Below are 27,530 nucleotides of genomic sequence, written 5' to 3'. Positions count from 1 at the left end.
TGACGTACCAAAGGCTTGCAGGTAGTTGGGTTTTTTAGCCTCTAAATTTCTGTAAGTATGTAGATGAGAGGCAGGATCTGAAGGAAGTTTATTGGAATGGTTATAAGGAAAATTAGTGGGGGGGGAAGATTGCAGAGTGAATTGACACAGATGCAGTGGACTTAATGACCTTCTATGTTGTATGGAAATATGGAAATCAGTGGGCTTAAGATGGATATTAAGTGATAAGTTTCCACTGAGTTGTCAGGAGAGGGAAGTGTTATATATAGACCACGTGAAAGTGAGAACAGAATGGAACTTGGCAACAAACATTATGAAATCTTGAGTTCTATGCAAGTACTGAAGGAGGCACTAATATAGTCATCAATATAAAGAAAAATGAATTGAGACGGGGGCCACTATAGGACTGAAATCAAGTATTGTTCTGCATACCTAAGAAACTATACAGGTATTGCTTGAATGCCATAATACTTCCTATTAGTTGTGCTTTTCATCTGTGTCTGAGAGTATAAGCCTATGTATTCTGAAAAGAACATTGTTTAATGGAATGATCATGATCCAAGGTGACCACGTTTGCATTAAGTGTTTACAGTTCAGCAAACCTGGCTCACAGTTAATGGGGTTGGGATCAGACACCGTATTGAATCAAGGATAAGAAATGGTGCATGCGCATGTTGTTTCAAGAGGGAGTCACTCTGTTTTTGATTAAGTACTGCCGAATTCCTCTGTCATGAGGGATAGAATAATGTGACAGTGAGTGGGGTAGGTACTGGAATCCAATGAGTAGCTCTGGAGGAACCTAAGCCTCCCACTTGTCTTGCAGAGTCACTATTCCTATTGTGTATGTAGATGAGAGAGGATGATGGATCAGGACAAGAAGTCATTGAACCAGGGAGGGTGATGGGAACATAGTAGCAATAGGCAAGAGTCTAGTTGGGGGAGTACTGTTCTCTGCATCTGTGAAGGTGAGCTCCATTAGTTGTGTTGTTGACATAGTGCGAAGGTTAAGGGTATCGTGTTGGGGTTGGGATTAAATTGGAGTGGGAGGGAATAAATCCAATTATCCAAGATATTAGTAAGAGAAAAGTGAAGTACAAAAGTCAATTGGCAGGAAAGGTGAACAATTTCTAAACAGTTTCTATAACAATATAAAAAGAAGAAAAGGGTTAACGGGAGTTAATAGGGTAGGAAAAATATTTTAAAGAAGTAAGGAAATAGCATAGTAATTAAATATTTTGCCTCTCTTTGAAATGAATAAAATTCTTAAGTGCCCTCAGATATGGGGAAGATATTTCCCCTCGATGAGGAATCTATAACTGAGAAAAGGTTGTTCTGTTCTCAAAGAAAAGGGTAATTCCTTGGGTCTGAAATAAGGAGAAATTTCTTCATGATAGTATAGTCACTCTTTGGAATTCTCTACCTCAAAGGACTATATGGACTCGGATATTGCAGTCAAAATAGATCAATTTGGTTGTAGGTTTGAATAGAACTGAGAGATGCAGGTACCAGGAAACTGCTATATGAGCTAGATTAGCCATGATCTGATTAAATGGCAAAGTAGGCTGGAGAAGCAAAATGGCCAAATATTATTTGTATCTTTATGGAAAACCCAAGGAAGCTTTTTCTATCAGAGGTTCTTGAGACTTTGGATTTCTTCCTTATAGGATGGTGAAAGACATAAATACTTGATGAACAATGGAGTGAAAGGTTATAGGAAAGCCGCTTGTAGACCCAACAAAGATATTTTTGCCTGCTCTTCATATAGAACTCGAGCTTATGAAAAATTTTGTGAAAATGAACAAGGAATGTGAAGGATTTTCATATTTGAGACAGATGTTTCCCAGAATATTTGATGCCAAGATTAAGGATGGCATATTTGTTGGTCCACCAAAAAGCTGGCTATCAATGACAGGCGATTTGAAGAACTTCTAGTGGGACCAGCGAAAATCGCATGGAAGTTGTTGTTGAAAATTTTCTTGGCAACTACAGAGCACTAAACTGCAGCTGGTTGACAACATCCTTCTGGCATACAAAACCATAAAATGCAATATGTCACTCGAGATTCATTTTCTCCATTCCCATTTAGACTTCTTCCCTGCAAATCTTGGCGCTGTCAGTGACGAGCATGGTGAAGGGTTTCACCAGGACATTGCAGTCATGGAGTAAAGGTGTTAGGGCAACTGGAATCCATCAGTGCTGGTTGATTATTGTTGGACACTTGAGAGAAGTCTCAGACACTGAGAACAAATGAAAATTATCAACAGAACATTTTTAGTTTAGTTGGACTGTTGCAAAGCATCAGTATTGTTTTGCACTTAAATGCATTATATTCAATAAAAGTTAATTTCTTGTTTCTCCAAATTCCTACGTGATACAAGTAGTTTGAAATTATATTTGTGTTCAGCTTTAAGTGGTCTATAATAACCACAAAATATTTCTGAAGAAGCGACACTTAAAAAAAAACTTGCTATTCAGTGTTATCATTGGTTGACAGGATTGTTGAGATGACTTTACAATTACATATTAAATTTGAGGGAATGAGTAGCCTACTCCTAATTTATGTATGTAGTGGAGAAAATATGTTTAGAGTGAATGAACATCTCAAAATAACAGCATTAGTAAAAAAGAAAATACTTTAGGAGAAATTAATGGAACTGAAAACTAATAACCTTGTATTAAGGAAATGATAGTAGGGCACTAAAACAATAATAGAATTGGGCAGACATGATATAGATTTATGAAAGGAACATTGTGTTTGACAAATGTTAGTGTTTTGAGTTTGTAACAAGCATAAATGGATAAAGGGGTGCCTTTGGGGAGGGCCTTTGATAAGATGTCACAGAAGAATAATAAACAAATTAGAACTGAATGAATTGTGGATTACAAATTTTTGGAGAATGATGATTGGTTAAAGGATCTTTTTCAGATTGGGAGGCTATGACAATTAGGTGCTGTAGGATGGAGACTGTTAAGATTAGGGGTTTGGAAATGGCAATGGAATATACTGTAAAACTGTCACTAAGGTAGAAAAATGTAGAAAAACCATGGAATTTAAAATGGTGAGAAACTGAATGATGTAACCTTGGTTTGCTTTTATACAAACCACTGTGCTGAGTTGAGGTTGTGGCCTGCTTCGGCTGCGTCAGGCTTTGTGTCTGTGGACTCACTTTCGTTCTGAGTGCGGTTTGCTTACTTTTATTGTTTGCACAATTTTTTTCTCTCTTTGCACATTGGGTGTTTGATGGTCATTTTTTAATAGAATCTTTTGAGTTTCTGTGTTTAATCCATAAATAAGGAATCCATAAATGACCCATAAAAAGAGACTGTCGAACACCCAATTTTCATTGCACATTGGGTGTTCGATTTTTTTTAATGGGTATTTTATTTTTTTTATGGGCATGATTTGGTTAATGTATGTATTTGTGTGCTATGTATGGTTTTTAGATGTCTTTGTTCTGTGGCTACCTGTTACACAAATCTCAAGGTAGTATAATGTGTATATACTTTGCTAATAAATGTACTTTGAACTTTTGTGGCTGCCATGTAAAGCGATGAATCTCAAGAATTTGAATTGCCTTTATTTCTTACATCCTTCATATACAAGAGGAGTAAAAATCTTTACATTATGTCTCCATCTAAATGTGCAATGTGCAATTTATAGTAACTTATAACAAGTAGTGTGTACAATAGGACAGTCAATATATCATAGAAATACAATTGTATAAGCATGAAGCCTGGAGCCTATTGTTCCTGGCGTTTATGCTGTGGTACCGTTTCCCGGATGGTAGCAGCTGGAACAGTTTGTGGTTGGGGTGACTCAGGCCCACAATGATCCTTCAGGCCCTTTTTACACACCTGTCTTTGTAAATGCCCTGAATAGTGGGAAGTTCACATCCACAGATGCGCTGGGCTATCTGCACCACTGTCTGCAAAGTCCTGTGATTGAGGGAAGTACAGTTCCCATACCAGGCAGTGATGCAGTCAGTCAGGATGCTCCCAATTGTGCCCCTGTAGAAATTTCTGAGGATTTGGGGGGCCCATACCAAACTTCTTCAACCATCTGAGGTGAAAGAGGCACTGTTGTGCCTTTTTCACCACACAGCCGGTATTTACAGACCATGTGAGATCCTCGGTGATGTTTATGTTGAGGAGCTTAAAGCCATTAACTCTCTCAACCCTAGATCCATTAATGTCCATTTCTCCTGTAGTTCATAACAGCTCCTTTGTTTTTGTGACATTGAAGGAGCGGCTGTTTTCTTGACACCACTTGTTACTGTGTCAGGCTGCCTCATTATTATTTGAGATTAGGCCAATCAGTGTAGTATCGTCAGCAAATTTAATTAGATTGGAGCTGTGGGTGGTGACACAGTCATGTGTAGACAGAGAGTAAAGGAGGGGGCTTAGGACACAGCCTGAGTGGCACCTGTGTTGAGGGTCAGAGGTGAGGGAGCCCACTTTTACCATCTGCCGGTGATCTGACAGGAAGTCCAGGATCCAGCTACACAAGGCAGAGTGAAGGCCAAGGTCTCTGAGCTTCTTGCCGAGCCTGGAGGGAATTATGGTGTTGAATGCTGAGCTGTAGTCCAAGAATAGCATTCTCATATAAGCATCCCTCTTCTCCAGGTGTGTAAGGATGGTGTGAAGAGCTGTGGCTATTGCATCATCTATCCATTGGTTGTGTCAGTAGGTGAATTGTAGAGGTTCCAGTGTGGGTGGTAGCAAGCTGCAGATGTAGTCCTTGACCAGCCTCTCAAAGCATTTGCTTATTACTGAGGTGAGTGCGACAGGACGCCAGTCATTCAGACATGTTACCTTGGTCTTTTTAGGTACAACAGCAATGGTGGATGATTTTCATACAAACTTTGATAATAAATGTACTTTGAACTTTAATAGGCAGGTGAAGACAACAATTAGGAAGGCAACTTGAATGTTGCCTTTATTGCACAAAGATTTCACAACAATATATACTGTAATTACATGGGGTCTGGTGAGGCTACATCCGGAATATGTGCATTGATTTGGTCTCCCTACCGAAGGATGAACAGAAACAGCACAGCAAAGATTCATTAGACTGATCCACAGGAATGAGGGAGTTTGGAGAGATTAAACACACTGTGCTTGTGCTCCGTGCCTTTGTTTACAAGAATGCAAGTAATTGTATTGAAATATGCAAAAGTGTTTCAGGGCTCTGCGGTGTGCACTCAGGGAACAGGGGTATCTAGAATTAGGAATGGTGGTGTCAAAAATGGGGTTGATCATTCGAAACTGAACAAAGAAGCATGGTGAAGTTTTGGAATTCTCTCCAAAAAGGGCAGAGAAGTGGCTAAGTTGTTGAGTATTATCAGGATGGAATTTTTTTTTATTATTAAGGGAATCTAGGGTTATGGGCTTAGTTCAGTAAAGTGGCACTGAGGTAAAAGATCGCCACAACAGACAGGATCTCCCGGTTGCCACCCACTTCAACTCTGCTTCCCATTCCCATTCGGATATGTCCATACATGGCCTCCTCTACTGCCATGATGAGGCTAAACTCAGGTTGGAGGAGCAACACCTCATATACCGTTTAGGTAGTCTCCAGCCCCTTGGTATGAACATAGAATTCTCCAGTTTCCGGTAATTCCCTCCCTCTCCCTTCCCCTATCCTTATGTCACTGTGCCCCCTCCCCCAGCTGCCTATCACCTCCCTCATAGTTCCGCCTCCTTCTACTACCCATTGTGTTTTCCCCTATTCTTTCTTCACCTTTCCTGCCTATCCCCTCCCTGCTTCCCCTCCCCCACCCCTTTATCTTCCCCCTGACTGGTTTTTCACCTGGAACCTACCAGCCTTCTCCTTCCCACCCTCCCCCCACCTTCTTCATAGGGCCTCTGCCCCCTCCCCCTACAGTCCTGATGAAGGGTTCCGGCCTGAAACGTTGACTGATCATTTCCACGGATGTTGCCCGACCTGCTGAGTTCCTCCAGCGTGTTGTGAATGTTGCTTTGACCCCAGCATCTGCAGAGTATTTTGTGTTTATGAGGTAAAAGATCAGCCTTGATCTTAGTTGATTGGTGAAAGCAGTACATGCTCTTTCCTGGATCTGTTTATTAATTGAAAAGCAAATAATTCAACAATTTTCTAAGTTGCAGAACACTTTCTCTTTTAAATGTTACATCATAAAAATTCAGTTAAATTCTGTTCTGCAGCACATTGAAGGTTTATTTTACCCCCAATACATCTACAAAGATTGGGTTGATATTGAATACCAATATCATGGGTTAAAATAGCATATTTAAAAAGATGCATTTATGAGTATAACTTTACATGCTGGCTTTACTAAATAGTGTGATTTTCAAAAGGAAATATTTTGTAATTCATGGGTCAGATTGGTTGTATTTCAAAATAAGCACCTTCAGAATTGCAATTAACTCTTCAGGATACAATAAAACTTGGTTAATTGGGACTACCTGGGACTCTAGTGCTGGACTAGCAAATTTTCCAGATGATTGAATGTTAGTCCAGCTGCTATTTTGAATTTTAAACAATACTATAAGTTTGCCATTGAATGTGGCAAGTTTACAGGGAGTATGGGAACTCCAAGCTCAGTCTAACATACTGAAGGGAATGTGGGCATCACAACTTGGCGAGCTAGATGTCTATCCATAGATTATTGGAGTTTTACTATAGTAGCTTATTCTGTATCAACATTGCTGTCTGTGGAGTGCACGTGTGAGAGTGGAACTACATTCTGTCTTCTGTAGAAACCTGTTTAGTATGAGAGATTCTCTGAATCCCTTGTTACTATCTTAACTTTGTTTCAAAGTCTTCCTGAAGGTAAATCTCTTTGTATAATCTTGTGTAATTTAGATTTGATATTTAATGTTTAAACTAAAGTGTTTCAGTAATTCTCTCTACGAGGGGTGATTGATAAGTTCGTGGCTTAAGGTAGAAGGATTCAATTTTAGAAAACCTAACACATTTATTTTTTAATGTAAACACGAGGAATTCTGCAGATACTGGAAATTCAAGCAACACACATCAAAATTGCTGGTGAACGCAGCAGGCCAGGCAGCATCTCTAGGAAGAGGTACAGTCGACATTTTGGGCCGAGACCCTTTGTCAGGACTAACTGAGGGAAGAGCTAGTATGAGATTTGAGAGGGGGAGGGGGAGATCCAAAATGATAGGAGAAGACAGGAGGGGGAGGGATGGAGCCAGGAGCTGGACAGGTGATTGGCCTCTCATATCCCTTTTGCCAATCACCTGTCCAGCTCTTAGCTCCATCCCTCCCCCTCCTGTCTTCTCCTATCATTTTGGATCTCCCCCTCCCCCTCCCACTTTCAAATCTCTTACTCACTCTTCCTTCAGTTAGTCCTGACGAAGGGTCTCGGCCCAAAACGTCGACTGTACCTCTTCCTAGAGATGTTGCCTGGCCTGCTGCATTCACCAGCAATTTTGATGTGTGTTACATTTATTTTTTAACATAGACCCCTCCTACATTTACACACTTAGTCCAGTGGTTGTGGAGCATACGGATCTTGGACCTCCAGAAAGTTTGAAGTTGTTAATTCATCAGGGGTGATTGATAAGTTCGTGGCCTGATGTAGAAGGAAATGAGCTATTAACTTCAAACTTTCTGCGTAATCACTCAAAGAGTTGAACTGCATGTGCATGTAACGTGAGCTGTATAACTCATCTCCTTCTACCTTGGCTGCAAACTTATCAATCACCTCTCGTATGTTGTATTGGGCTATTGATGGATGTGCAGATAATATGCTCATACTATAATTAGCCGTACAGGCATCATAATGGTAAGGTTCTCTTCTCCCTAAACACATTAAAGAATAGCACACTTGGTAAAATAATAAGCATTTAGTAAAATAACATTTTCTGCCACTGATCCAGTTTTAGATTCACTCTCAATTGCTTCTGCTTGAAAACAAAATGCATCCTGTATTGAGTTAGTGGGTGAAGGCAAAGTTTATGACAGTTGTGGATTTCAACATCGCAATTTATATTGGCGCACAAGATGGAAGTATTTGTCAGCCAGTAATTGACATCTGTTGTGATGCTGGGTTACTGACCTGTATCGTAATCTAACTCTTTCTTCCAAATTGCTGCCTGATCTATTGAACACTTGCAGCCTTTTATGGTTTTTTTCCATAGTTTGGACTTGAACTGTCTACAGTGTTTTTTGTTTTCATTTGTGATCTTTTATTCCTTTCCTATCTGGGTTTCTGGGATGTGTTCACCCATTTAAATGTAACTACTGAAACCCTATTGGGTACCCATGTCAATAATTGATATCGTTTCAACAGTGATTACTCTGAAGTTTAATATTAGGTTGCACAGTTTCTCTCCAGCCTCTTATCTAGAAAATTACTTGATATTTTACATATTTATTTTCCATTGTCAGATTTGTGAATTTGCCTAACTGTACTAAATTTTGAAGTGATTGATAGGTTAATTTTGAAATTTTGTACATTTCAAAAATTTTGATTTTGCTTTATCTAGGATGAATGTCACCAATATGTTTCTTATGGATATGAATGTTACCCAGTTTGTCTCTTGTTTATGATTTTGTGATGATAATTTCATAATTACATGTTAATATATTCATAGGTACATGTACCATGTCTTAACAAAGAACACAACTGTGACAGATAGTAATCGTAATCTGCTGGTGGAGACAATTCGATCTATTACAGAAATCCTCATCTGGGGAGATCAAAATGACAGCTCTGTATTTGAGTAAGTCACTATCAGTGTTTTGTATTATCTCTGGAAAAAAAAGGAACTACAATGAAGTCAGTTCTGTATTAACTCTTTCTATGGAATTGGGCAAATATACTTTTGGCAGTTTCATTGCATAAATTTGCAAATAAAATATGGCTTGCATAGAGTTAAGTTAGGAAATGTGTTTCCTTCCTCTGATCTAACACCTAATTTGCTGATAACTAATTAAATAGGCAAATTTCACATGCGTTTCAGCTGCTTTGTTGACTCCCAAAGAACATTTGATTTCAGATTTTTCACTCCTCTAAGAACTCCCCGGCTCAGATATGTTGGCACAAATCTATAACCTGCTGTTGTGGTCGTCATCACTTTGCACAGTATTCTGTCACTTCCAATATAGTTGCACTGCATGAAGGATACAGGTAGTTCTGCTAAAGCCTGGCATTTGTGGTCCTAAGAAACCTTAGACTATAGAAAATACAAAAACAATTTTATCGATAGCAAAACGGAGGTTAGGAGCAAGAGTGTTTCAGACTTAGAGTCATAAAATACGATAGCACAGAAACAGGCCCTTTGGGCCATCTTGTCTATGCTGACCTGGTCTGCCTAGTCCCATCTACCTGCATACGGAACAAGTCCCTCAAAATCCCTCCCATTCGTGTACCCATGCAACCTTCTCCTAAATCAGGGGCCGGCAACCTTTTTGCCTCTGTGGGCCGGATCGTGTATTAATGAGCAGACGGTGGGCCAGATAAATGCTGTAAAAAAACTTGAAATATGGGAATTATCCATTTAAATACATCTAGTTATGTTTTGCCTCAAAGTAATGAATAACGCATGCTAGAAAATCATTTGTGCTTAAGGTTGCCTAGCCCTGTCCTAAATGTTATTTTCTTCAACAGTAGTTTCAAGCATAAAAGCTATTGTTAATGGATACACTTGCCACCCCTGGATGAAATAGCTCCTTAAATTTTAAATCATTACTAATGAAGAAATGTTTTGTTACAGCTTTTTCTTGGAGAAAAACATGTTTGTTTTCTTCTTAAATATCTTGCGCCAGAAATCCGGTCGCTATGTGTGTGTGCAGCTGCTTCAGACGATCAATATCCTGTTTGAAAATATTAGTCATGAAACCTCACTGTGTAAGTTTATATTTCTTAATAACTTTTTAAAAGTCTACTTTAAACACTCTTTTCCCTCATGTTTTTCTGTAGTTCCAGACCACAGAATGAATGAAATATTACTGAGGTTAAATATAGAAGGAAAGTTGAGTTAGATTGTTTTTCCATTGATATATCTTATCACTGGGTATATATGACAACTATTTGAATCCTTGATGAAGCTACTGGATAAATATTTAGGAGGCATTGACACTTTATCTTAAACAAATATTTTTTCATGATCAAATGAGGAAAAATATGTCATGTTCCTCCTTTGGGTTTCTACTTTATATCACTGCTGGTGAATCATCTCATCCCACCTCAACTTCAACTCTACCAGTGTGTCTATGTCTTTCTTAGTAATTTTTTTTACTCCTTTCACTGCGATGTTAATTCTATCTCATTATTTCCTTTTGAATGGTAGATGTTGTCTGTGTGTGTCTGTCAGTGAGAGAGGGAGAAAAAGAAACATAGGCGACAAGAAGTCAAAAGGAAGAGGGGATAAATAAGCTCTATGGCATTTTTAGGGCATCCCAAGATGTTTCACAATCAGTGAGGTAAAGTGGTACTCAATTTCACAGCAAACTCACTTAACAAGAACATGATAATGACTAACAGCATATTTGTGATTTTGAGAGATAATTATTGGCCGGGTTACTGGAGATAAGTGCTCTGCTCACTTCAAAGCTGTGCTACTTTACTTTCATCTGAAGTAGAACATGGAGATTTCCTTTAATAGGTACCTTTCTACTAAACAAAATCACTTTTAGCAATGAAGCATTTCTTACACGATAGGTTTTTTGAGCTCAGCTCTCTTAACAGAAGTGTGGCTCTAGACATTATGAAGCTTAAGCCAACTGAGACACAGTTGATGCAGTTGAATTTCACTAATGTAGTGGGATGCAGTCAAGGAAATGAGTCATAATATATGCTTATGTCCAGCTTACTGAATGGGTATCTGTAGGAAATATAACCTTCACTGACTAAGGTCCCTTTTCCTAATTACCTCTCTTCCATTCAGAATATAACTGTTTAATCTTTTTACTGTAATTATGCATTTACAACTAATCTAAAATTATTGCACTGTCCAAACCTCCCCTTCAGAACCACCAACTTAATCCCTTGTTTTGTGGTGTGTTACTGAGTGCTTCCTCTGCTTCTTTCACTACCTCAGCACTCTGGGCCATAACATCAATGTGCATTCATCTTCCACCAAGAACATTTAATCACTCCTCTGTATCCCTCAGGAGTTTTGGTAGATTTTGAAACTCCATTTTTTTTATTAAAACAATTCAAATTATAATTTTTAAAAAACTGTCTTTCATGGGTATAGATAGTTTGTGTGAGGAAAAGACTAGAAAATGGAAGTTGAGGTCATGCACTTAAGGGAGAGGAAAAGGCAGGTCATTTATTGTCTAAATGAGAGCCTGCAAAGAAGTGAAGTACAGATGAAGCTAGGTGTTCTAGTGCGTGAATCATAAAGAGCTAGCAGTCAGGTTCAACAAGTAGTTAATGCAAAAGCTATTTTGACCTTCATTGCAAAGGACTTGGAGTTTAAAATTAGAAAGCTGTTGTTGCAGTTGTACAAGGTTATGCCTTACCTGGACAGTTTTGATCTACTTGCCTTAACAAAAAAAAGGATGAAGTAACATTGGTGACAATACCATCTAGATTAGTGGTCACCAACCTTTTTAAGCTGAAGATCCCCTACCTCGACCTTAGTGAAAGGCAAGATCTATCTACTAAATTGTTTAGAGAAAAAACAGCTCAGATTGTACTGCCAATTTGAGGCCTTTTATTTGGGCTAATTGTATTTGAATTACACAAAATACTTTTGTCAAACTTTCAAATTAATTCGAACAAGAAAACTCTAACTAGCTTACCTTTCTTTAAGAATATTACAATACTTCGCACCTTTAATTCTAAGTTTCATTATTTAATTTTATTTCAACATGAAAAATAAATGAATAAATATTGACTGTTGCACTCAGTATGATGACTGGGACTGAATACTTATTGCTAGTTTCCTGAAATTTGGCTCATAACTACAGATAGCCAGTCTGAGACAGTCTGTGAGGTGTCTGTCAGTAAGACAACTCCTGTACTTAGATTGAATAATTTTTCATCTGTGAAAATGCAATTTCACATAGATAAGTTGACCCGAAGTAGGCACTGACTTTTAGTGCTATAAAACCAACGCACACGCTGCGCATTGCTGGGGCCCCATCAGTAGTAATTGCCACCAGTTTATGAATGGGGATGTCATTTTCACGGACATATTTTTTAAATTCATTGTAAATATCCTCACCTGTCGTCCTCTCCTTTAATTGCAAAAGAGTGAGGAAGTCCTCCTTTGTTGTAAGATCCTGGATCTTACAGCTGGCAACTGGCAATCGCCTCTGATCTTGGCTGACATTTACATGCCGGGCGGCACCTAATTAATTAGCTTGTTTATTTCGGCTGTTTTCTTAAAGATATACTGGGTGCGTTCCGGCTACCACTGTACCACTGCATTCTTCGTGGCCCGGTGTTTGGGAACCACTGCATATCTAATTTAATTGGTCACTTTGATGCAGCACAAGCTACGCTGAAAACGCAGTTCATGGTGGGGGTGCTACACACGTGCGCACTGGGCAGAAAGAACGGAACTAAAACCCCGCAACCCGGAAACAATCTCTCTTTACAAACAGCTTTGTAGCAAAAGTATTGCTATATTACCATTATCCTAATTAGTATTACTTATTTTTATAATGCTCACATTACAACAGTACTTGAGTATTTATTTCTGATTTTTTTTCGGGATCTACTGGGAAAGTCTCAAAGATCGACCGGTCGGCGACCCCTAATCTAGATTGATGAGTCCTATTACTGGGATATTGGTACAGTTGCAAAGACTAAATGGTTTAGGTCAGAATTTCTTCGAGTTTTAGAAAAGGTTGGGTGGTCAGATTCAAAGATCCTAAGGAAGCTTGACAGATGTTGAGATGGTTTCCCTAGTGAGAGAGTCTTGAACAAAGAGAACTTAACTCCAAGAAAAGGGGCCACTTATTTTAAACTGAGGTACATCGAAATTTATTCTTGCAGTTGGTGGTGAAGTACTTGAAGTGAAGATGGATAAATATTTGATAGAGCAACAGGGGCAAGGAGAAATAGCACAGAAGAGGAGTTGAAACCAGCACAGACCAGTCATGACCATATTAAATAGTGCAGCAGACTTGAAGGGCCTGATGGTTGCCTACTGCTGCTTAAGTCTAACTGAGAGACTGCAAACAAGTACATAGAGTAAGTCTGGGCAGAGATGCTTCAACATGGTATGCCATATTTTCTGTCAGAAGCCAGCATTGTTAGAATTGGCAGACAGCAAAGTCCTCTTGGCAAGAAAAGGAAAAGGGAGGACTGTGGTAGATATATATTTCACTATGTAATATTTTTTCATTTGAATTTGCGTCAGAAAACCTTTTTTCGAGGCCAGGAAGAGTTTTGTTTTTAAAGTAATTACTGCATGTATGATGCTATGTACTCATTACATTAACAAACAGAAGTTTACTGCGTTGAGGTAAATATGTCATAAGGTTTTATGTTACAGGAGGTAGATCATCTGCTGCCCTGAGATTGCTAGCTGGCTGCTTGTGAACAACATTACTCTTTCCAGCATGGTATTTGGCAGAATCTTCTCTGGAAGAGTGGAGTGCAGTATAACGGTTCTGTGTAGAATGTTCAGCATTCACAGAATGACTTCGGCATTTGCTTGAGAGGCTGTCCATAGGACTACTAGCTGTCAAAGCTGTCACTGTTACGAACATTTGAGAATAGCTTTGAAATTAGCAAACATTTGAAAACACCTGGAACCTGTCAAATGCCTCAAACTGTTTAAAAAGTATTAAAATGTTCCTCACAAACACACTTAAAACTAATGTTAAACATTTAAACTAAGAATAGAGTCAGAGCAGAGGGTCAGAGGAAATAGGGAAAAGCGGTGGCCGGACTTCAGACTGTCGTGACCATGTGATGTCTATTGTACAATGGCTAACCAGCATTAAAAGTAGTGACATTTACGCAGCTTACACTTTGCTTTGTGAAATTCAGAACTTGAAATGTCCCATTGGCACTGCTGTTGATGTCCTGAATGAGAGATAATTGACAGGAGCTGGGCAGCTTAGAGAACATTGATAATCTGAGTAAGGGGTGACTGGCAGGAGATAAGCAGCTCGATGAACAAGGCAAGGTGGATACACTATCTTCTAGGAAGGCAGACTGAAAGGAGAAACCTATGTTCATGGGGTGGGTTTTGGCATGAAGAATAAGCTAGCTTGATGAATCACTACTCATTTTCAATTGAATGTCTCAAGATGACCGAACCCTCATCCCCAGGCAAATCATTCTAAGGTAGAAATGATACATCACAGACTCCAGAGCATATATTCCAAATCTGGAAGTTATAGATTAGGGCAGAGGGGAATTCTACTCTGATCTTTGTCTGCATTTCAAACTTGTTCTCCTGAATGACCTGCAGTCTCAGAAAGGATACGGTCCTGTGCATAAGTATGATTGGTTAGAAGAGCAGGAAAGCTAACTCCAGCAGAGTCTTCCGTCAGTACTCTGAGCCCTGTCTTGTTGAAACCAGTAACCTACCTTGTCGGATCTTTGGAAAAATGTGATTTATTAGGAGAGCAGGAAAGCTAACTTGCGCAAGGATTTCCTCAATGCTCAAAGCCTTGTCTTGTCAAAACCATGAGCACAAGACCTCATGGTAACACTCCCTATTTCGGATAACACTCTCTCAATTATTTTATTGTTCTAGCAAAAATAACAACGTTGTCCATATCATGGATGTCAATGACAGATGCAGATGACTGTTGGAGTGATCACCACCTAATTTGCTATATTATCTCTATCACCTTGGCCTTCAAACACACACTGCTACAAGAAAACCAATGTTGAAGATCTTGAGGCCACACTAAGAAGATTTTCCTAAACACTTTGCGCACATTCTGGCCATCCTGAGTCACAAAAGTCAGTTACGTGCTCATACTGATTGGATTGTCCTGAAGTGCACCATAATTTACATCTCTGAATTGTCTGTGTAATCTGTACCTGAAAACACCAAGATGAGAATGAGAATTAAACTGATTAACTGTTATCTTGTCTTGAAGGAAAATAAATGTCTCTGTGATACCTGAAAGATCCATCAGGAAATTTGTGACCTAAAGAAGGGTAGTGAGGGGAAAGAACATAAGAGAGATAGAAACTCTGATAGCCATGACATGCAAGGGCTCTTCATTGCTATCAGTGCTTCATATTACCCAAAAACACTAGTGTCAGAAATATTTAGCACTTTCTTGGAGAATCTTTTTGAAACTGTTTTTCAACTATTAATTCTTTCCTTCTCCAAAAAAATTGATTTTTAAACCAGATCACTCTATCCCATATAGCCCAGCTTGAATCACAGATTGAAAGACAAAAGCCAAAAAGGCCAAGCAACAACTGGGTGGGCGGGGGGGCGGGGGGAAGAAACAGGGCTTCAGGCGCTCAAGTTCTAAAACAGTGATGAACTTAGTTACAAATTCACAATCTCATGCATGTCAAGTAAGTTGAAGAGATGGCATGAGATCTTGGTGAAGTCTTTTTCTCTGCAATGTTGCATTTCATTTCTCATAAACTTCCCACTGGAATGGATGTAAATTACAGACCAAATGAAAACCTGCTTCTCTTGTGTCACTTCTACTCCAAGCATAGTCATTGGGCAGTATTAGGCAGACAACCCTTGCCCGTGTGCACTTTTGCAGGCTGAGCACCAAGTCATAGTTAGTTTGTATACTGGACTGTATAAGGGAATTCATATTGCACTTAATATTCACAAAACTAAGATCCTTTTGCAACTTGCCCTTGCTGCACAAAACTGCCCTGCAGCTATAATAGTACATAACAAGATCCAACGTGGACTATTTATTTGCTTTCAATGACCTTTTATTGTCAGCCTCTGGCCGTCAGTAAAGCCTTTGCTATCAGAAAAAAAGTGTTTAAATTTCAAGATAACAAAAAAATCATATGGCCTCTTGTACACTTCCAAAACACTGACTACTTGTATTTTATTACTAGTCTTTTGTCCTTTAATTCAGTGTAATCCATTTGTGGAGAGTGGGGATGCAATGCTTAGCACTTGTTAATTTAAACTTAATTTAATAATTGAAAGCAAAAATGTAATTATTCATCTTCATATTCAACATGTATTCCTTTTTCCTTATCAACATTTGTAATTACAGTGCCATGTACTGTTTTAATAAAATCACTAGATAGTTATGGTGTGGCTATCAAGTTATAATGGAATTTGTCATGTTCATTTCTTGCCAGTGAAATCTGATAATGATTTTGTGTCTCGCTAATAAAGTGCTTTTTAGAGCAAGATGATCATGAAGATTTGTGTTCTTACATTTTCCATTATATTTTTCAAACCTTAGTGTTTTTTTTTCACAGATTACCTGCTGTCTAATAACCATGTGAACTCAATTATTGTGCACAAGTTTGACTTCTCTGATGAGGAAATCATGGCATATTATATTTCCTTTTTGAAAACACTTTCTCTTAAACTCAACAATCATACTGTGCATTTTTTCTACAATGAGGTAAGAGAATATTGAATTTATGTTTCTTAAATAATGATTTCAATCTTTGTAAGCATACATAGAAACGAAAAGTGACTTAAGTCACAAATGGATTTTATTTTTATTTATTAAACCTGATTTTTCTATTGGATCTCCTTTGGGCAGTTTCTGGTTTATAGAGAGTGAAACAAGGAAGCCCTGCTGATAATAGCTGGGCATGTATGAACGTTTCATCAACCGATGAACTGATTCATGCCATTGTTGAGGAAAATTTTAGAAATGGAAACAGACATTTTTAAAAAAAGAAATGTTGATGTGAAATCAAGTACTGAAAAGAAGTTGTGAGCAGTCTAGTTCAGTTTCAGATGAGGAGAGCAATGGAATTGAAATCTGGGGAGCAGAATTTGTGACTCAGTCTGAATTGGTTATCTTGGATTTTTTCAATATTTGGGTAGAAACGTTTTAAAAATGTATTAAGATAATTATGTAACTTTATAAAAGTCAAAAACATTAAAGTTCTGAAACATTTTAAATAACAAGACAAACTACTGTTTAACTGAGTAACAAATTATGTATTTAAATAAAATGCAGAACAAATTAGAACATTACCAATACTACTACAATACTATAAACTGTGTATTAGTTCCTGATGGTTATCAGCAGAGGAATTCATCCAGCATATGCTGCTTGGTTCTTTTGATTGACCCTAAGTGAACAAATTCAGCGCAGACACCTGGTATAGTTGGTGGACTGCCTTCATAGAATGCAACCGATGATTGCATCTTCCAAGACTTCATTTTCATTGAAGCAATCAAAATGATTATTGATACTTTCTAATTCTTTGCAGTTCCTAACTTCTTGAAGGACTGAAAACACTTCATTTTCAGTCACGGATGTTTCCGGCATCTCCAAGCCTGAATTCTTCAAACCGCAATGATTAAAACAGTTTTCAATTGATTTACTGCTTAGTTCTCACCAACTGTTAGTGACAAAAGTGGCTGCTTTTTAAACACACACTCAGCTGATGCTATTTAAAAACTGCTTGCTCTAAACATGGTGTATTGTCTGAGGCCCATGCAAGTGCACTTGAAATACGCTAGTTAGAAACTGTTCAGCATCCGTCTCCTGCCCCAATTAAGCATCATAGTGTCTCAAATAAACAAAGGGAATCTGGCTGTTCTCTTGATTAGTTTTTGTTCTTTAAGAGTTGTCTCAAATAAGTGACTGCTCTGATTAACTAATGGCCTAATTTACTGGAGTCCACTGTAATTGAAAGGCTAGAAGCTTTTTTTCCTTTTCCATCTTCTTGCACCTTTCCTTCCTCCTTCAACACCTGGGAAGTGACAGGTTCTGCTTAGCTATTGTCTTATTTAGGGTGAATGGGGGTTATAAATTGTGTTCTGCTGCTTCTTTCTTCCACCCTACCGAAATTCAAGATGCATTATTTTATTGGTATAAGCTTGTATATCAGTTTGTTCTCATGTAGAGAAATGTTGAATGTAGAACCGTTTTGGACACTTAAATAAGTAGTTGATTAAAATATACTTTATTCTTTTCCACACAAGGAATAATTCACTGTTGGGTCTTGTTTTTACTATATGAAGTCTGTCTTTGTATGGTCTGAAGTAAACCATGTTGCCCAGCAGAGGTCACCTTAACACTGTTGAAAGAGAAATGAAACCTCAATTTACAATCTTCAAAGTCATGTGCAAATGTATGCTGCCTGCTGAAGCTGAGTGATTAATTTTGTAGGTTTTGTTTTAAAATGAAATTTATCATGTTTAAAGATTTTAATTGATTTTTTTTGTATTTCCTGTGAAAACATTTAAGCTCACTTTTATATAAGGAATATAAACTGTACCCACAATTCGGCCACCAAATCTCCTTTTCAGTAAGATTTTACCTGTGTAGTATTTTCTATGATGACCTTTATATCCATTGATTTACTTAATATCTAAAATATATATATATTGTGTATGGAATTTTTGCATCGTTGGGCTTCCACAACAGCCCTGTAGCCCCTATTGGATGGTGACATTATTACTTTCCATATTGGAGTGTTTGTACTTTCTAAATTTGCTCTTTTTTGACTTCTGTTATTCATAGACACTCAATACATTTGAAGGTAATTATTGGTAAATATCTACACCCAATACATTGAGCAGTTAAAATGGCTTGGAAATAGAAAACTTATAAAAATTTTATCGATACTCATTTGTTTGTAGCTCATACCTTATTCAATCGCTGGCTGAATTCCTATTGTCTCATAATTCTAGCACACAAATGACTTCGCCCTGTACACGGAGGCAATTAAATTTTTCAACCACCCGGAGAGCATGGTCAGAATTGCTGTAAGAACAATCACCCTTAATGTGTATAAAGGTGAGTGCAGCCTAGTGTGGTTGTAAATTTTACCTTGATGTCACTAGTGAACGCTTGCAAGGCTTTGATTGAATACATGTTAGATGGCATATGCTTTATAATTTGAGGAATAGATTTTAGCACTATGTTGGCTTCAAACACTTTTTGAATATATTGAGTTGTATCTCATTAGTAAGCTAAGTGGTTTGCTATTCAAGAATGGAAAATTATTTTCTTTGTAGAGAAAGTTAATAATATAATTGTAAAAATTTTAGTGTCACAGAATCAGTGTCCTTTGGCTCACCACATCTGTGTTGGCCAGCAAGCAGCCATGTATTTCATTTCCCAGTACATGGCCTATAACCTTGTAAGCTACTGTATGTTGTTACAAATGCTCATCCAAATATTTAAGTGTTTTATGATGTATATGTCAAATGACAAGAGTCCCAGTATTGATCCCTGTGATGCACCACTGGTTACAGAGTTCCAAACCCATTTCAGAGCTAAATTGACCCAAATTTCACAGATGCTTTTCTTTAGGACTTGCTTTCTGACATGGAGTTCTTGTCAGAAGTCTTGTTGAAGTCCAAGTAGACTGCATCAACTCCATAATTAGTCACTTTTTTAAAATACTGGACTTGGCCCTTAATGAAGACATGCTGTTAGTCCCTGATTAATCCCTGCTTCTTTAACTGAATGTTAATTCTGGCCCTGTTTTCCCTGCCACTGATGTTAGGCTCATTAAGCTGCAATTACCTGGCTATTTTTTGCCTTTAAAATTACATCACATTTGTTGACTCCTTACAAATGGAACCTGCAGCCAATGAAGGTTGGAAAATTTCTGCCTGAGCCTCTGTACTTCACTTGCTTCTCAATTTCTGGTATACTTCTCATCAGGCCTTGGAGGTTTATCCACCTTTTAGGCCTGCTAAAATAATTTTCATTAGTAATATCTACTAAAATTCTATCATTTCCTTTTCTGAATTCTCCCACACTATGTCCTTTTCCATATGAAAGCAGATGAGAAGTATTAATTTTGGACTCACATTTTTCCTTCCTGCCACCTTGGTTCCTAATGTGCTTCGCTCTTTTGCCCTCTTGCCCTTTTTATCCTTGTAAAATACTTCGGGATTTTCCTTGATCTTGCCTGCCTGTGCCATTTTGTGCTTCATCTTTGCCCTCTAAATTACTTTCTCTTTCATTTCCCACATACCTGTTATCTTTTCTACTCCTATAAGGCCTCATCTGTTTTATGGTTCTTTAACCCTGGTATTAACTGTCTGCACATTAGGACAACATTTGGATCCTTATTGAGAACTTTAATATTCTTCAGATCCTATAGTGGAATGGGACTGTTGAAGTAGCGAATCCAAATTTTGAAGTATGTAATTTATCCAATGTGTCAAATAGTTCATCTTCTGTTCTCAGTTATTTGCCCCAGTGAAATGAGGAAGGTACTTCTATTTGTTATACAGATGAGTTGGAGAACTTTCTTATAGCAGATCTGTAACAAAAGTATGTCACCAAACAATGATCTATAAAATCTTATTTTGTTATATAAAAACTCTGCTCAGTGCTGTGTTTTGAAATTTGTATGCAAAGAAGTGGAGTAAATTTCTGATAATCTGCTATCTGTTTGGAAATCCTGATGGTTTGGCATCATGAGTAACAAGTGAAGTTGAGTGTGCTCCTGTTTTACCTACCTGGTTCACAGGAAAATTTATTAATACTCTGGAATATCTCAGAAATATTAAGTTGGAATATTAATCACATCCATAATCTAATAGATTGGAAAATCTGCCAATTTGGCAACATCAAAGCCTCAAATATGCCAAAATTTCAGAGCCTTGCTGTATTTTCTGTACATAGTCAACTTGTGCTAGTGACTTCTGCTATAGCAGGTTGAAGTAAACACAAGTTAATTGGAGGGATTTTAAAGTTTAAACAAGAACACTAGTCAAATTTTCTGCATTTAGATTTTGGGTTATGGAACCATGTCATCACCTTAAAGTAATAATTTTGTTTTAGTAAATTTCATTCTATAGCAATAGACAAAAGATATCTGTTATCTGCTTGAAGTGGAAAGAGGGCTTTTTTTCTTCCCCTACTGAAAAAGCAGAGCCTTTGGCTAATTCTCAATCTTACTGTGTTTCCCTTGTTATGAAACAAAGGGAATGAATGGCAAAAGTGACCTGTAGATCCAGTTTAAATACAGTACATGCGTTATACAAAGGTTGCATTTCTAGCAAAAATTGATAAAATTTATTATTGCTTTTGTGTTTTGTATTGATACAAAGTTTTGAGTCTTGGGATGATTATAGATATTACTGATTTTATTGAGGGCTGGCCAAGGCATTCCTTGTGGAAACTTTTACTGGTATATTTTTGCTGCTCTGCTGTTTTAAAACTCTTACTAACCTGCTGTGTCTTTTAGTTCTGTGTACTTCATATTACAGCTAGGCTCTTTGACTTCTGGAGGACACTGTGATTTCCCAAGTTCTTGTTTTATTAACTGTTCTGTTTTTGTCCTTCTTTCAATGATGCTCCCAATATACTGCGTCCCAGTGTCATGTAAGTTGTGCTAACATTTTTATCTTTTAAAGATTTGTTATCTGTTATTCTAGTTATGCACGTCACAAGAATCTTTGCCTATCTAATTGTAATAAGTTTTTTTGTGCTTTGTATGATATAAGCTAACATACTGAAATATATACATAAAAAATAAACTGGATAGTAGGTAAACTGTAGAGAACTTAGCTCGTGGATTTTTATTAGAGACAGAAGTGCATGTGCTCTTAGCAATTAGATTTTTCAAGGAAGAACAACCACCTTTTATCAGAAAGATAGTTGTGACTTGGGTCTCTGAACATTTCATAAATATTGTTGCAAAAAAAAAATGTGTCTGATTGGAGTTGTCATTTCTGATTTAAAAATGAATTCTAAATTTGCCTAATTTGAAGAGTGAAAATGCGGGTTCTTCATAAGTTTTCTCTTTGGTCTTAAATGTGTTTAGTGACTACGCAAGGTCATATAGAGTTTGCCCCTTATAAAGCTTTAAATCCCACTTGCAGTGAAGAATAAAACTAATGATCATCATTTTTTTCCTCCAGTCCTGATGAAGAGAAACGTTGACTATTTATTCTTTTCCATAGATGTTGCCTGGCCTGCTGAGTTCCTCCAGCATCTCGTGTGTGTTGCTTGGATTTCCAGCATCTGCAAATTTTCTCATGTTTGTAATGATCATCATGACCACTTTCACCAGAAAGTACATTTCCACTTTTTAAGATGGAATTGTGTTTAATTTTACTTGTTCAAACATTTATCTGCTTGGATTTTCCTGAAAAATGCTGGCAGATCCATCTTTCCCTTTGTAAATTTTTAGAATCCCAATTTTCCAAGAGGTCCATGCTGTGAGGTTTGACTCCTCCTGGAGTACTGCACCTATCTCCTGTACTTTCCAGAAGTTATGCTGAACAACCTGCCTTTTAAACCCGTAGCAGGTTAGACTTGTTGCAGGATTAACAGTCATCGAAAGGGAGAGGAATGGCTGTGATGGCTTTAACTCAGTTAAAGTTTTAAAAAATTAACTAAATTAGTTTGATTTTCTGTGTTATTTGCTGAAAAGTTGTTATTTTTCAATAATATTAAGGGCAGGTTTTTCAATAGTATCAACAAGTTTTTGAATATCACCAGTTTTTGACAAACATTAAAAGTAATTTGACAGTTGCATCTCATGGGCTGAAGCAACAATAAGAGCATTTTGATAGGATTTACAACTTGCCAATCATATTGGGATCTAATTACTGCTAGAAAAATATCTCCAGATAATTACTGACTGACCCAGCTGATAGAAAAGCAGTGAGGATAGGTGGTTCTTGGGTTTCCAAATTGTGTTTAAAACCTTGATTTATTACTTCATAAAATTGCCACAATTTCACATATCAGTGGTGTGTAGACAGAAACATTTGTTTAGATTTTTAAAACTTCTGAGTAAATTTTGTTGTATATTTTGAGGTACACCAATTCTTGATTTAACAGATTTTTAATGAAGATTTGAACTAGGATTTATCAAGAATTTAAAATCAATGTAACAGTTTTAACATTTAATGCCACAGTGAATGTTCTCCCTTTTCTAAAATCCCATCATTCTCGGAAGAGTTTTCGCTCCTGCTTCATTGTTCACGGAAATGGGGACATTGGAAGATCTTTTAATTCTTCTTGCAGCCCTTCTCCATCCTACCAACCACCATCCTTCAGCAAAATTAATCACTGCACATGTAATATTGGCTGTTTGCTCATAAGTGATCCTGTTTTGGCTGGCTGCCGGTTACCAGTGGAGTTCCACAGGGGTCGGTGTTGGGAGCGCTGCTTTTTATAATGTATGTCAATGATTTGGACTACGATATTAAATGGATTTGTGACTAAGTTTGCTGATGATACAAAGATAGGTCGAGGAGCGGGCAGTGTTGAAGAAACAGAGCCTGCGGAGAGACTTAGATAGTTTAGGGGAATGGGCAAAGAAGTGGTAAATGAAATACAATGTTGTAAAGTGTATGGTCGTGCACTTTGGTAGAAGAAATAAACGGACAGACTAGTATTTAGATGGGGAGAGAATTGAAAATGCAGAGATGCAAAGGGACTTGGGAGTCCTTGTGCAAGATACCCTAAAGGTTAACCTCCAGGTTGAGTTGGTTGTGAAGAAGGTGAATGCAATGTTGACATTCATTTCTAGAGGTATAGAACTATAAGAGCAGGGATGTGATGTTGAGGCTCTATAAGGCACTCATGAGACCATACGTGCAGTATTGTGTGCAGTTTTGGGCTCCTTAATTTAGAAAGGATATACTGACGTTGGAGAAGATTCAACAAGAGTGATTCCAGGAATGAAAGGGTTACCATATGAGGAACGTCTGGCTGCTCTTGGGCTGTATTCCCTGGAGTTCAGGAGAACGAGGGGGGATCTCATAAAAACATTCCGAATGTTTAAAGGCTTGAACAGATTAGATATGGCAAAGTTATTTCCCATGGTAGGGGATCCTAGCACACGAGGGCACGACTTCAGGATTGAAGGACGTCCTTTTAGAAATGAGATGCGGAGAAATTATTTTAGTCAGAGGGTGGTATATCTGTGGAATTTGTTGCCACAAGCAGCTGTGGAGACCAAGTCATTGGGTGTATTTAAGGCAGAGATAGATAGGTTCTTGATCAAAGGGTATGGGGTGAAAGCAGGGGAGTGGGGATGACTGGAAGAATTGGATCAGCCCATGATCGAATGGTGGAGCAGACTGGATGGGCCAAATGGCCTACCTCTGCTCCTATATCTTATGGTCTAAGTGTTTAGTCTGGGTTCTGTCTGGGTCATTTGGCTCGAGAACTCATTGCATAATTGGATCAAACATTAGCAAAATAGATGAATTCCAGTGATGCAGCAAGAATAATTATTTTCTATGTCAAGGTAGCATTTGACTAAGTGTGGCATTAAGGGTCCCTGTGTAAAATAGATATCCATGGAAATCATTGACTAGTGCCATATTTAGTACAAAGGAAAATGGTGGTTTTTGTGGAAGACAAATCACCTAAGCGTTAGAACATAATTTTAGGTTTTGATTGAGTGGTCATGGCCCAACAATCTGCAGTTGCTTTATCATTGAACTTCCCTCTGTTGTAAGACCAGAAGTGTAGACACTTGCTGAATTTAGAAATCAAGACTATTACGGAATACGTTTTAATATCAAATGAAAATCAGTAATTAAACTACAGATGCTGGAAATTAAAAGCAGAAAATGCTGGAGGTACTTCGTGGGTCAGGCCACATCTTGAGGAAGAAACACAGTTAATGTTCCTGAGTATTTCCAGCAGTTCGTATACAGTATAAAGTTGCCTAATGCAAGTGACTTTTGTGTTTGCATTGGCTTATTCAAATTCCACATACAAAAAACATTCAGTTTGTAATTATCAATTATGATACCAATCCTTATGTTTTATCAGTCTTGTATTTGAAAGCTTTAGCATTGATGTAAAAATCAAATGATTGATAAAGCTGTTTGCCAAATCAATTGGCTGCATTTTACTGTACATTTATTATTTCACAATCTATATGATAAATCCATACAGTAAAATATAAACTCCAATAGTCAACTAAAAAAATTGAATCAAAGGCTTCAAGTTCTACAAAATAGAACAGGTTGGTTTAAAAATGGTATTTTATTTAATATTTGAATAAGGTATGCTAGATCAAAGGCCTACTATGGAAATTATGTACAGTATGTGGAATTATATACACCGTAAGTACTGTAGTTACTCAGGTAGCATTTTACTATCTCAACAATTCAATAGGCTTTCATGTTGAAAGCTTGATGTATTAAAATTATACCTTCAGAGTTAAATAGCCATGATATAATTTAATGTCTCAGATGTTTTAGAAAATGTAGTGAAATGTAAAGCTTTGGTTTTGTTTTCTCTAACTAAAAGCCATATTCTGTTTTTCATGTGAACAGTGGATAACCAGCTAATGTTGCACTACATTAGGGACAAAACAGCAGTTCCGTATTTCTCCAATTTGGTTTGGTTCATTGGAAGCCATGTGATTGAATTGGACAACTGTGTGCAAACAGATGAAGAGTAAGTATCCAAACTTAGAAACCATGGAAACATTTCTTGCATGCTTTGACAACTGTATTGGGAATGATGCTGCTAGTGGATATTTCATACATACAAGCATATTGTTTTGTAAGATGTGTAACTATGATTGGCTAATTTATAATTTGCTTTTGAACTGTGAGTACCAATTTGAAAGCCAATTATAGAACCCGTCTGAATTATTGATAAAGTATGTTCAAAAGAAATTCACTGGAAACCTTTTAAAACTCAGTAGGTTGTGGTTTTTACTTTCAGTTAGAGCTAAATGTCGCAAATAGGGGCAAATGGTGAAATGGCACAAAACAACCTATTTATACTGATCTTGGTTACAAGCATTTAGTCCGTAGTCTTCTATGCTTTTCCATTTCAAGTGCTAGTCTGAATGCAATTTGAATGTTGTAAGTTTCTCTGTCTCTACCGCCCATTTGGGTTCCAGATTTCATTTGTTTAAGACAAAATCCACAGTTTTCTTTTAATTCTGCCCTTTTCTCTAAACCTTTAATTTTAGACACTTCTGTTACGTGGAACATATTTTGACTGTATAACCTACCTGTACTCATAATTATGTATACTGTACCTCAATCCTGTCTCCTCTCAGCCTCCTCTTCTGCAAGGAAATCAAATTCAGTCTTCCTAGTCTCTTCTAATGTTCATTGTATTCCATCGAGATGTCTAGGTGAATCTTCTCTGTACGTTGTCCAGTACAGACACACCCTTCCTACAGTACATTAGCTGGAACCATACTCCCTAAGCAATCTTTTACAGATCTATACTGTAACATCCCTAGTCTTTCATACCATGAAGTCTTAACTTCTTTACCACCATACTGATCTATGTACCCACCTTCAGGAGACCTTGTGCTTGTCCAACAAGGTCCCTCTGACCCTCAATAGCTGTACTGTTTATGTATGATCAATCCTCCCAAATTACATCATGTTGCACGTCAGGATTAAATTCCACATTGGATTGCTTTGCCTATCATACCATCTAATCAATATCATCCTGTAACTCAAAACTGTCCACAACACCACCAATGTTGTAATTTGTGGTTTACACATGTAATAAAGTATATGTTTATTATAGTAATTTTTAACTTTTGTTGTGATAGGCATCGGAATAGAGGGAAACTGAGTGACCTGGTAGCTGAACATTTGGACCACCTGCATTACCTGAATGATATCCTGATCATTAACTGTGAATTCCTGAATGACGTACTAACAGACCATCTATTAAACAGACTTTTTCTGCCATTATACGTCTACTCTTTGGTGACTCAAGAACAGGTAAGATTATGTTTATATTGAAAAGAATGTTGATTACAGCAATAGAGCAAAGTTTACTAGGAGGCAGATAATAGGAAAACATGTATTTTAAACTATTTGTATTTTACACATTTCTTAATTTCATGTCACAGTGAAGCCATGTAAAGAAAATTATACTAAAGATGTATTTAGTGGGTAGGGAGTGGAATGGGGTGTGTTTTTACAAAATAACCCCATTAAGCATCTCCAGCCAACAGATATTCATCGCTTGGGGGATCTGTAGTGTGCTGTGTGATTCTTTGGGGTTCAATGGCTTGTATGAGTCTTTTTAATAAAGGGGAATTTTCTGATCCAAATTGCAATTGCAGTCAATTCCGGTTAATTGGAGCACATCAGGACCAGCACATTTTGGCACAATTAAGTGGCTGGCCCAATTAGCCAGAGTTCTGTGGAAATCAGAGCACCACCAATACCACTGAAGTACTGTAAAGCTGTGTATTAGTTTCTAATAGTTAGCAACAGAGGAATTCGTACAGTGTATGCTACCATGTTCTTTTGACTGTAAATGAACAAAATCAGTACAGACATCTCGTACAGATAACGGACTTCCTTTATATAATGTTTTTTACGATCGCATCCTCCGAATCTTCATTTTCATTGTACCATTTAAGATTATTGTCTTTACCTTCTCATTCTCATAACTTTCTGAAGTAGTGAAATTATTTCATTTTCACTTCCAGTCGTTTCTGACATCTCCAAATCTCAATGCTTGAAACTACAGTGAACAAAATAGT

The 27,530-nt window shown here is 37.5% G+C and overlaps 1 protein-coding gene across 6 annotated transcripts in view; it reads left to right on the top strand.

The window, feature by feature from the left end:
- The window catches only part of clec16a (C-type lectin domain containing 16A), a 225,896-nt gene that overhangs the window by 20,179 nt on the left and 178,187 nt on the right, over positions 1 to 27,530 (top strand). For 5 of the 6 annotated variants that reach the window (XM_072268940.1, XM_072268938.1, XM_072268939.1 and 2 more), the window contains exons 2-7: positions 8,599 to 8,727; positions 9,721 to 9,854; positions 16,347 to 16,495; positions 18,751 to 18,856; positions 25,333 to 25,456; positions 26,583 to 26,757. In XM_072268940.1, the coding sequence (XP_072125041.1) occupies positions 8,599 to 8,727; positions 9,721 to 9,854; positions 16,347 to 16,495; positions 18,751 to 18,856; positions 25,333 to 25,456; positions 26,583 to 26,757 (817 nt within the window). Of the gene's footprint in view, positions 1 to 8,598; positions 8,728 to 9,720; positions 9,855 to 16,346; positions 16,496 to 18,750; positions 18,857 to 21,299; positions 21,407 to 25,332; positions 25,457 to 26,582; positions 26,758 to 27,530 lie in introns of those variants that run through there. The other variant, XM_072268942.1, reaches the window with a different exon arrangement.

The sequence above is a fragment of the Mobula birostris genome, chromosome 9 (genome assembly GCF_030028105.1).
Source record: "Mobula birostris isolate sMobBir1 chromosome 9, sMobBir1.hap1, whole genome shotgun sequence".
NCBI classification, from domain to species: Eukaryota; Metazoa; Chordata; class Chondrichthyes; order Myliobatiformes; family Myliobatidae; genus Mobula; species Mobula birostris.
This window is presented reverse-complemented; position numbering and strand designations above follow the sequence as displayed.